This window comes from Photinus pyralis, unplaced genomic scaffold (assembly GCF_008802855.1).
Source record: "Photinus pyralis isolate 1611_PpyrPB1 unplaced genomic scaffold, Ppyr1.3 Ppyr1.4_LG9, whole genome shotgun sequence".
NCBI classification, from domain to species: domain Eukaryota; kingdom Metazoa; phylum Arthropoda; class Insecta; order Coleoptera; family Lampyridae; genus Photinus; species Photinus pyralis.
The window spans coordinates 17,872,974-17,884,645 of NW_022170878.1; the positions used below are offsets into that span (position 1 = coordinate 17,872,974).

The window sequence follows — 11,672 nt, forward strand, 5'->3', positions numbered from 1 at the left end:
CCGAAATTTCGAAACGAGTTACGATAATTATTGATCGTGATAAGGGAAGAAATGCAAAAATTTTATGTACATTCTGGCCAACTAAAGTGTATCGAAGAACCTATCCATCGTAGAAGCTTGCGGAAAAAAAGTTATTACTAAAACGGTCAATGGAAAAAAACCTGGAAAATATTTTCAAGTTTCTGAAATGGCCGCTAGAGGGCGTAACTGAAATCTTGAATCTAAAGAGTGATGTTTCTGTGCAGCCCGCTATATTAACCTAACGAAAAAATCCCTGGTCGTGGATAATCTAAACCTTTTTCGGAAATTTTCGCTGAATATCTAAAAATAAAGTTGTGAGGGTATTCAAAACAGTTGCCGTAAAAGTCACCCTATATCTTCGAAACGGCTGAACCGATTTTAACAAACTAGGGCTCGTTGAAAACAGCTATTCTTAGGCTACAAATATTCTAATATTTGAAGTTTTGTTAGTTTGACATGACGCCGTTAGAGGGCATTTTTCGACATTACGACAGAAATCGTTAAATTTCTCAAAAAAAAATCAAATGCAATTTTTTCATGAAAAAATAACTAAATGATATCTGAACCAGCTCGCGAGAACCGATCTCGATATCTGGTTCGTAACCTAAAATTTAGGCCAAAGAAAATTTTACACGCGCATTCTTAGTTGGTCACCCTGTACAGTGTGAGTCAACGATTGCGCGGAGTAATTTAATGCTTTCAAGATAAGATTTTTCGATAGAGTACCTTTGTATTATGATATGGTTGAATATTCTCCACATTTTAAAAATATTTGGAATTATACAGGGTGCGCTCACAAAGTAGGGCGCCAAAAAGGTACATTTTTTAAATAGAACCCTCTGTATTTGAATGCATTTTTGAATTCTACGTGAAATTTTACGTCTTTTTTTATTATATGGTTAATATCCGAAAAGCTAGTAGTTTTAAAGATAATTCGATTTTTAAGAAAAATTGGGGATTTGCAATTAAGCGTCAGTATATTGTCAAAATTATTACTTAAATTTTGATTCCAGGTCTTATATCTTTTATCCTGGGTACAGTCAAATAAATACATCTACTATGAAACATTAAATAAATAGCTTACAGGGTGTTTTTTTGGTAGGTTCAAAGTTGCAAAACTTCGTATTCAAAAATCTCACTTTTTTTAAATGGAACGCCCTGTATATTTTTTTGTCATCTTTTAGCTCTTCCAAAAACCTTCAACTTTCGATAATAATATCCTATACCTATCTCTGATAGTTTTCGAAATATCTTGGTTTTCCTGGTTTTTACATTCTAATCTTAAATAAGTTATATATAATTTCCATAATAACGAGGTGGTCATGCAAAAAAAGGCAATTTTTATCTGCCTCGTCCAAAGCTAAAATATTTATTAGTTCATTTTTCTAACAATTCATTTAAGTCTATACCTAAAAACTGGAGAATAGATTTGATAGTAAAAACATAAACAAATATCTTGGTTTTCCTAGTTTTTATATTTTAGTCTGAAATAAGTTCTAATTTACATAATAACGAGGTGAATATTAAAAAAAATGAAACTAATATCACTGACTGGATGACATTAGGAGTTAAATTAAATTCGCTTTGTAGTCAAATGTTTTTACTTATTCTCCAGTTTTTGGACATAAAATAAAGTGTTTGAAAAATAAATTAATCTATATGATTTTCGTTTTGGACGAGATAGATAAAACTTGCCTTTTTTTTGATGGCCCCCTCGTTATTATGTAAATTACATGTATCTTATTTAAGATTAGAATATAAAAACCAGAAAAACCAAGAAATTTTGAAAAATATCAGAGATAGGTATAGGACATTATAATTATCAAAAGTTCAAGGTTTTTGGAGGAGCTAAAAGATGACAGAAAAATATACAGGGTGTTCCATTTAAAAAAAGTGAGAATTTTTAATATGAAGTTTTGTAACTTTGGATCTAGAAAAAACACCCTGCAAGCTATTTTTTTAATGTTTTACAGTAGATGTATTTAATTGACTTTTACTTAACCCAGGATAAAAGATATAAAACCTGGAATCAAAATTAGGTAATAATTTTGACAATATATACTGACGCTTGCAAATGCCCAATTTTTCTTACAAATCGAATTATCTTTAAAACTAGTAGTTTTTCGGATATTAACAATATAATAAAAAAATCGTACAATTACACGTAGAATTCAAAACGCATTCATATACACGGGGCTCTATTTAAAAAAATTTACCATATTGGCGCTCTACTTTGTGGGCGCACTCTGTATAATTTCAAATATTTTTAAAATGTGGAGAATATTCAACCATATCATAATACAAAAGCACTCTATCGAAAAATCTTATCTTCAAGGTATTAAATTACTCCGCGCAGTCGTTGACTCACCCTGTACAGATGCAATAAACGACGACCGATGAAAACCAAAACTTCTTACTGAATTATTTTAAGATAGAGGCACAACCGTGTACACAAACTTTCTCCTTTATTTTTCTTTAAATCGCCAGCACTGGTTGACTATTGACATTTGTTGAAAATTGCAACTCGGTTACAAACTTTAATTTTAACAAAGACAACTTTAAAATTGACGCAACATCTTCTTCTCTATAACTTGGAACTAATTCCCTGAACACCAACTTAGGAAAACTATTCCTGTAGTTTTATTCTTCATTTAAAGACTTCCTAACATCGGTTGACTACCGGAAAAAATGCGTATTTGAATTTACACGCAACGGACTGTTACGTACCGGGTGACCCAATAAGACCGTTCCTTGGCCATATCTCGAGAACCGTTCGTCATCTGACTGGGTAAATCGGTGATGAAGAATCGCTGGAAAATGTTTTCAAGTTCTAAAAATGACCAACAGAGTGCGTAACTGCCATCTGAAATTTGAGAATGGCATTTTCTTTAAATTTCGCATAATAAACTAAAAAATTTTTTTCAAGAAATTAGACCGACCAAAACTTTAAGGTTGCGTTTTGCAATAACTCCATAAAGTGCTGAAAGCCTGATTTAAATATAAATCGCTTGTTTACACAGTTGTATCAAGCTGTAAAACTTTTAATGACGCATTCTTTGCAAAAAAAACCTCTACGTATTGCGTATATAAATGCGGTGCTTCAAAACGAAAATTATCTTTTTCTAGCCAACATGACTAGGTCAGCAATCCTAATTTTAATCGTCATCATCCCCTCAACGGTGCTTGCCTACAGCTCTTCCGTAAGCCAGTGTTACCTATTACGTACGTTTCTTAGCTTTTGCCTTAGATAACTGTAAAACAACTGATGGACGCCTGGCGCACAAAAGCTACAAGCGAACATCCCGAATGCATGACCATATCGGGTGCTAACCAAGAGGAGGTCGACCTGTATTGGTTCAAGTATCGCGGCACGGACACCCGCACCTTTAAGTGTTACCTCGCGTGCATACTTCAACGATTCCAATTGGTTTTCGAAGATGGCAGTTTGAATGAGGATGCTATCGTCCACATCGACAAGGTGACGAACGACATGATTAAGGACTGTCACAGAAATTACGTGCACCCAGACCTGTGTCAACTGTCTTTCGATTTCGCCACTTGTATCATGAAAGATTTGCAAAATTGATCGTGTAACTAATCTTCAAATCTTGTAATAAACAATAGTTCTTCAGGTATTCAAGAAACTGTTCTAATATATTTTCCAAAAATTGTTATACACGGTCTTCCGTCCTTCCTAGCGATTCTTCATACGAAACCCTGTCAGAAATGGATTTTGGAAACCCAGGAAGCCTCTGCGAACCTCTTTAAGAATGAGTGGATTTGGTCTTCGAGCCTGGAAAAGCATCTCTAGGGATTGGAATCTTCTTTATTAACTCGTGCAGGGATGGTGTTTTGTTTGGGATCTTTAGGGACCGCTTGAGTAATAACAAATTTGACTCCGCGCCCATGTTCGGGGTATTATTTTGGTTACTAATGGACCCCAAGGGGTGGTTTCGATCCCTTGATTGGTGCCAGACAGTCGTGGGTGGTGTCATGCAATCTTCTTATGGAGTGTGCCGGTTCTTCTTCAACTTTGGGAAAATCTAAATTCCTACCATTAGCTTTTCTTTGTTGATCGACTTTGCATCTTCTGCGTTGCTGATACTGTCGAAAAGGATTGGTCACCGACGATAAGGGATGAATGCGGATCTGACGCATTATTTCCATAAAAATGATACTGATTCCAGAATTTTCTAGAAGATAGTGCTTGCAGTATTGCCTCAGGAACCTCAGGCTGGTTGGCCAAAAGTCAAAATCTGTAACAGTTTGAAGTATTTGAATTGTTTAGGAATGTTAATATACAGTGCGTTCGAGATAAGAGGGTCACCTCAATATCTCTTTTATTTGGGAGATATCGTTGAAAAGCAGGTTGAAAAGAGAATTTTTTTAGCAATAAAAATCAAGCAAAATATGGTTAATTCAGTTGAATCCTTCTCCGCCAGGGGGCTAGTTTTGACACTATGATCCAAAATCCTAAAAAAATCAAAAAAATTAAACGGAATGATATGATTTTTTCTTTATGACAAAGTAGCCAAATAACATCCAAAGAGGCCTGTGAAAACCGTTTTTCAAAATCTCGTGCCTAACCTCAAATATTGGGAAAATGAGATATTAATCTCATTTTCCCAATATTTGAGAATATTAATTATTTAAATGCTTAAATTGTATCTTAAATTTACTTTTGACCTATTTCCGGTATTTGTCGATGGCGCGAAAGAATGTTTGGAAAAGCACTCTACACTTTTAGGTAGGCTTTGGAAAATTAAACAAATGAAACACGATGCATTATAAAATAATATCAGACGTAATTTGTAAATTATTCTGCTGTGTTTACATTCAGAAAGTGCAGTTTTTTGAATTTGCAATCTTTTCTAAAATGCCGATTTCAAACCAAGAAGTATTTAATATGCTGGCGATATATTTGAGTGTTTTCAAAATGCGACCGTCGCTACCCGCATCTTCTATTTGCGTTATCCGAATCAACCACGAACCATCGCCGCCAGCATATTAAATGCTTCTTGGTTAGAAATCGGCATTTTAGAAAAGATTGCAAATTCAACAAACTGTACTTTCGGAGTGTAAACACAGCAGAATAATTTACAAATTAAGGCTATTATTATTTTATAATGCATCGTGTTTCATTTGTTTAATTTTCCAAGGCCTACCTAAAAGTGTAGGGTCCTTTTCCAAACAATCTTTCGCGCCATCGATAAATACCGGAAATACGTCAAATAAGATACAATTTAAGCATTTTTAATTATTAATTAATTAATCTCATTTTCCCAATATTTGAGGTTAGGAACGAGATTTTCAAAAACGGTTTTTGCTGGCCTCTTTGGGTGTTATTTGGCTACTTTTTCATAAAGAAAAAGTCATATCATTCCATTTGATTTTTTTGACTTTTTTGGGATTTTGCATCATAATGTCAAAACTAGCCCCCTGCCGGAAAAGGATTTAACTAAATTAACTATACTTTGGTTGATCCTTGTTGCCCAAGGAATGCTCTTTTCAACTATACCAAATTTGTTACAATCGGTCAAACACTTAAGAAGTTAAAGTTGGTTATTGCAAAAACAATTGAACGCCCCACACCATCTTTGTTTTTGAAATAACTGAGTTTTTGTTTTTGTTTTTGACGAAAATGATAGATAAACTGGTTCTCTTTAAAAATGTGAAAGAAGAATGTTTAGTTTATTATGCGAAATTTAAGATGCCCTCTGGTGGTCATTTTTAGAACTTGAAAATATTTTCCAACGATTCTTCATGACCGATTTACCCAATAATATTTTATACCCCTAAGTCATACGACGAACGGTTCCCGAGATATGGCCAAGGTACAGTCTTATTGGGTCACCCGGTACATGGTTGAATAAAATTGAGAAATTCGGGATTCAATATTTGCAAAACATGAAATCTAGCACGCCGTGTGCTATCAAGAGCGGTGTCTGTAATGTTACATGTGTAGATCGTATCGCGCAACAAAAGTGGCATCGATTTTCGGTTAAACCGGAAGTGATACCGGAATTTTCAATATACCACCGGATAGATCGTAATGTCACATATAAAATTATATTTGACCATTTTTTTGTATTTCGCCAAATAAAAAAGATAACTATAAATAAAAAAGTTGCCATGCCGCAGTCATGTAAACCTCTCATTTTTACAATATGCGATATGCTTGTCTTACAAGTGTGTGAGTACACATCTCTAGAAATAAAAAAAGTTGACTTTGCGCACATTCGCACGACTGATTTCTACAATGAGCGATATGCTTGTCTGTATTAGAAGCATCTGTGACTAAAATTTCAAAAAATCTCTATAAACATGAAAGGTGACATTGCGCAGACTGCGCATGCGCATATGAATCATCCAGATTTTTCTTGGTTGAGTTGCCAGAGCTATTAGCAACCGAATGCAAAAAAACGAACTAAATATCTTGAAATGTGTAAGCAGTAGTTAAGGCCTCGGGCGGACGGACGGACGGACGAAGTAAGGGACTATCGCCTTCCATATATTGATAAATATATTCAACGGAAGGCTAACTGGTGAACGGAGAAAACAATTAAAGGAAAAATGGTTGAGGTCTCTGGTCTGGAATACACAAGAATAAGATTTCTGGTCAGTTAGTAATCTCGGGAAAAAGTGTGCATGTGAAATATTTTTTATTGGGGACAAGGAGGACCACAAACAGAAAGGTTTATAAGAAGGAATTTCACTTTAAAGAGATGGGACGACAGCATGCGACATCTAACGTGGGGATTTCACAACACCTATTACAGGAAATTACAAATAAAATACGTACGTTACAGAGGTTTCTACAAGCCTTTTGTCTGCCATATAACACCTGGAATTGTGGTTAATGTCCGTTCCAACATCGACGTCGAAGTGATAAATCGTGAGATTTCCTTTAGTGTTGCTCATAGGGATTTACGCGTAAATTTGAGACCCATATGTTATACGTTATAGAAATACTAGTAATCTGAAATTGCGCACACTGATAAATACGGTTTCAACAAAAATTTCAAATAGAAGCCGAGGAAAAAATATTTACACGTTTTTCTAGAGACAAGTAAAAACCGCCGGCAGAAACTGACAAGTTGATAGAGCGTGAAATAAGAGTCGTCCTTATCTTAACAGATTTAAATGAAATTCATAAATTACCAAATTCAGGAATGGCTTTTAGCTTTCAGACGTTACGATGCAGGAATAACACGATAGAGCGAATGTAATGCCGAAAACCCGAAAGTTCGGCGATATTCCGTTGCCGAACAGCCGACGGTTAGTGAAACAATAAGATCCCTTTGAGAATCAAAAATGCCCTAAAAACCCACGGTCTACCAACCAATTTAAGGTCCTTTATAAATTAATTAATAACTCATTGCACATAAATAAATCACGTATTAAAATTTATGTTAGCAAAAAAGGCCTGCTGAACCACTTTGATAATGAAATATTGAACTGTGTTCAAAATATGGCCAATGAAAGTTATCAAAACTGAACAAAACCAAAAAAAAAGGAAACCGTATTATATCTCATTTCGAAAAATTTCAAGATTAGATACCAATTTAGTAGACATCCTTACAAAACCCGTGAGCAAAGACCCTTTTTGTCAATCCAAATTAGGATCTAGTATTGCAAAAAGTAAAAATTTTATTATAAACAAAGGGGGCTGATCGGCTATTGGTTACAAAGGGACGCCAGTCTCCAAAATTGCGTTGGTTCCTTTGATAGCCTAATATAAATAGAAAAGCGCACAGCGAGTCGAAGAGACTTGTGGCGTGTAGGGAATGCAACACGATCGCAGGAACCCGCAATACCAGAATCCCGCATGTAGATGACGCGGATAACGGATTATGGATGGAGCCATACAAGATTAGTCACCGGCGACAAGAAACAAAGGCGGATTTGACGAACTTGTTCCGGGAAATACAAAACGTTTTGTTCGAGTGTATTCGGTTAACGGGACAAAACTTTTTATTTCCCATTGTATTTCAAAGTTTGCGGGTTCCCAAGGGATTAACACCTAACGATCTTGCAAATACCGGGATGCTGAGGGGTTGCATTCCCTACTGACGTCTTTGAAGGTGTTCACACAATTTACACATTATGGCTCCATCCATAGTAGAAAAATGTCAAATAATTAAGTCAACGTTAATATAACATTATGATCAGATAGGATGCAAAAAAGGTGACCACGCAGGTTCCTATTATTTTATTTTGATGAAACGAAGGTAGATATAGAAGGCCGAACCTGGCTCAGTTCAAGGTCGTTCGCCTCCTAGTGGTGACCCTGGAAATTAGATCAAGGTGAAAGTCACGCGCCACGTAGGCGATGACCTTGGAAAGTAGGTCGCGGTAAATTCCAAAGGGCAAGCTGTACTGATCGTATTACATTTTTGGCGTGTGAATTTACATTTGCAAGGTCATACAAGCTCAATAGTCTCAATAATTGATGTAGTGTTAAATTCTATTTTCAAGGGCATTCAAGGTCATTGACCCCATTGTGTTAAATTACATGTTCGAGGTCATCCCAAGTCAATGACTTCAATTGTGGTGTCAAATAATTTTTCAATGCGATCTAAGGTTAATCGCTTCAATTGTGGTGTCAGAATTCATTTTCAATATCATCCAATGTGAATGACCCATTTCTGTGGTCCGAATGTCTTTGATCCCATTTTTGAGTACATTTCTAACTTTGTATGCCATTGAAATTGTACACTTAAATTTCAAGGTCACCGTTCACGTGACACGCGACCTTCACTTTGACCTAATTGCCAATATCACCCCCAACTCGGCACACGACTTTTACCTGGACTTAATTTGCAAGGTCAGCGCCACGCGGTACGCCATCTTGACATACTTTCCAAGGTCACCGCCAGGTGAGGAGCTGCCTTGAACTAAGCCGGGTTCGGTCTTCTATATCTATTGACGCGATTGAGTGATTACTAGATAAAGAGAGACTGTTTGTAACCAGATTTTTAGGTCAAAGTATACCAAAAGAAGAACTCATAAGGTAAGTCCGTACCATACCCATTTGTTTGAGATAGCAGATGCAAACATTTTGAAATTTCTTAAAATAATCCCTAAGCATGCCAAATTTGCCGCTCCAACTGGAGACTCCCAAAAAAGGTCTGCATTACGCACTACGGCAGGGATTCACCCACTAAAGTTAACACGTCATAAGCAAAAAACACACTACCCCTTCTACTAACACCTCATTGCTGCATCCACAATCTGTACCCATTCGTAATTGTAGCGGAAGCCCGCAGCCGGACGGTGCCAGATCGTGAAACCGATGTGGACTTCAATGAATTTTGAATATCTTGGCATGATAAAAATTGAATTTAATTATTGCGTGGTTATGGTTCTCGGTAATTGTAACGATTTATTTCTTCCATTACGAAGAATTATTATAGTTTAAGATTAACTACTTGTCGAAAAACCCCCGTAACATTTGAAGCCATTTGATAGATGACCTATTGATGGAATTTTACCACTCAATTACCGCGCAGAACGTCGTAAGTACCGCCATATTGCATTTAAGTAATTTATGATCGATTTTCAAACGTCAATGGTGTTGGAGACCAGAGTTGGTCAATTAAGTATCGTACCTGGTGTGAAATCAGATTATGAGTAGGGCGAAGCCCTTCAGGCATTAATTAACTAATTACAGACTGGACACTGCGGCTTGGGAAGTCTTTCTTTTTTATTGTTTTCAAGTTTTGACCCGAGAACTGAGCTCACTTCTTGGCATCAACGTCTAACTTTATTCAAGGTAAGAGATGCCTTACGTGTTTTATTGTACTTGGCCATATACGTGCGAATTTTTGCCGTGACATTTACTTGACATTATTTTATTCTTTTGGGGGAAGTTAATCGGGAGTTTAACGTACACGTTTGGGGTAACACTTTCGACGCAAATACACGTTTTGAAGCACCAGGAATCCGAATCAAACAAAATCTCAATGATGTCGGTCTGTCATTCTGTCAGTCTATCGGTCTGTCGGTCCGTCTGTGCTCTCATTTCCGGCTAAACGGCTGAACCGGTTAGAACCAAAGGGCAGAATCACGCATGCGCAGGTGTGCGTGTGGTATCTGCGCTAGCCACAGCAAAATTTTTATTAACTTTTTCCTGTATTAACCTAAAAGAAGAAGTTTCTACCACGCAAGATCGAATGTTTTTGTCCAATGCATGCATTTAAGACCAGTTTATCCTTTGCTACGAATTTTAACTCAAAAACCGAGTCGCTTTTTTTGTTATTGCTGCATATGCGCTGGAATAACTGTAAAGAATCTTCCTTTGCGCAAAAAAATACGACACCGGAACGTTTAATTTATTTGTCCCCGACTGAAACAGATAAAACCAATTAAAACAACCGGCAGTCCGTTGACAGATCTCCTAAAGCTATTATGAGAGCAATACTCGATAAAATTTAAATACGCAGAGCAAAAATATAACTTCTAACTTTAAAATGGAAATTAGTACTCTCCACTATGAATACTTTCTAAAAGAAAATCGAAAAAAATGAGATCCAAATTAGGAACTATTGTTAGACAATTACTTTCAAAATAAACCGACTCCTTTAAGATTGTCAGTTTCAATATCTTGAGCTATCCGTCGGCATAATTTTAACTGGAATTTAACATTATTTACAAATTAAAAATGTAATAGCACGAGCAGGTATTTCCAATTTGTAACTGTCCGTTACATAGTCACCCCAAATGTAAAGCCATAAGTGACACACAATTCCAATTAATTAAATTTGGTCCGCTCGTGGGTAGTGTATTGAAAAATTTCTCATATTTCTTATCGTATAAATAAAATCTCTAGGTTATTGAGTTAATTTTCATTGAATTGAGAAGAATAATCCAAACTACGTTCGTGGGACTAACTCGAGCGTAAGTACATTTTCAGTCTTCATTATAAAATTGCAAAATTTTCAGATACGAGGAAACGAAATTTTCCGTTCGTGGGGTTTGCGAATCAAAGAAATCCCCCAGTGTCTGAATATCTCGGGCGCCACAGAGGAAGAGGTTGACCAGTTATTCTTTCATCACCAGCTATCCTCTACGCGCGGCATGAAATGTTATATCAGCTGTATGCACAGATCTTTCAACTTTTTGCATGAAGATGGCAGCATTAATGCAGAGGAGATCGTTAAGAATGTCGCGCGGATTACTTCCGAAGTGGCCACTCTCTGTGCCAGTAACGTGCGCGATATATCGGACCATTGCGAGATGAATTACGGGTTCTTTTCTTGCGCCATGGATGCCACGACGTTCGATTTTGATGATGAATAGGCTGTTACCCTTTTACTGAATACTCAGATCGTTATTAGTTATTTATTTAATCAGTGGGATAACGGCCTCATTAACTTACGAATGCGACAATTGCGCATACGAGGGCGTTAGCCCGAGCTATTGTAAGAGCATGAGTATTGTAACGGAAATGCTGCAGACATGACGTCGCCTTTGGCACTCTGGAATTTTCTACGCGTATTCGAGAATGTACTGGACTTACATTGCTTGCGTGTATAAATGGTTGCGGACCGAACATCGCGGCAGTCTACTATCGAACGAGATCGAGCACGGAAATAAATTGCGAAGTGTGAGTGATATAAATAATCGATATAAATTGTACGGATTTTATA

General features: G+C 36.5%; 1 protein-coding gene across 1 annotated transcript; it reads left to right on the forward strand.

Moving 5' to 3' along the window:
• Window positions 1-3,092: 3,092 nt before the first annotated feature.
• LOC116181207 lies at window positions 3,093-3,683 on the forward strand. Its single transcript, XM_031501504.1, has 2 exons — window positions 3,093-3,221; window positions 3,269-3,683. The coding sequence occupies exons 1-2, from the start codon at window positions 3,153-3,155 to the stop codon at window positions 3,605-3,607; spliced, it is 408 nt and encodes a 135-aa protein (XP_031357364.1). The 5' UTR covers window positions 3,093-3,152; the 3' UTR covers window positions 3,608-3,683.
• Window positions 3,684-11,672: the final 7,989 nt, after the last annotated feature.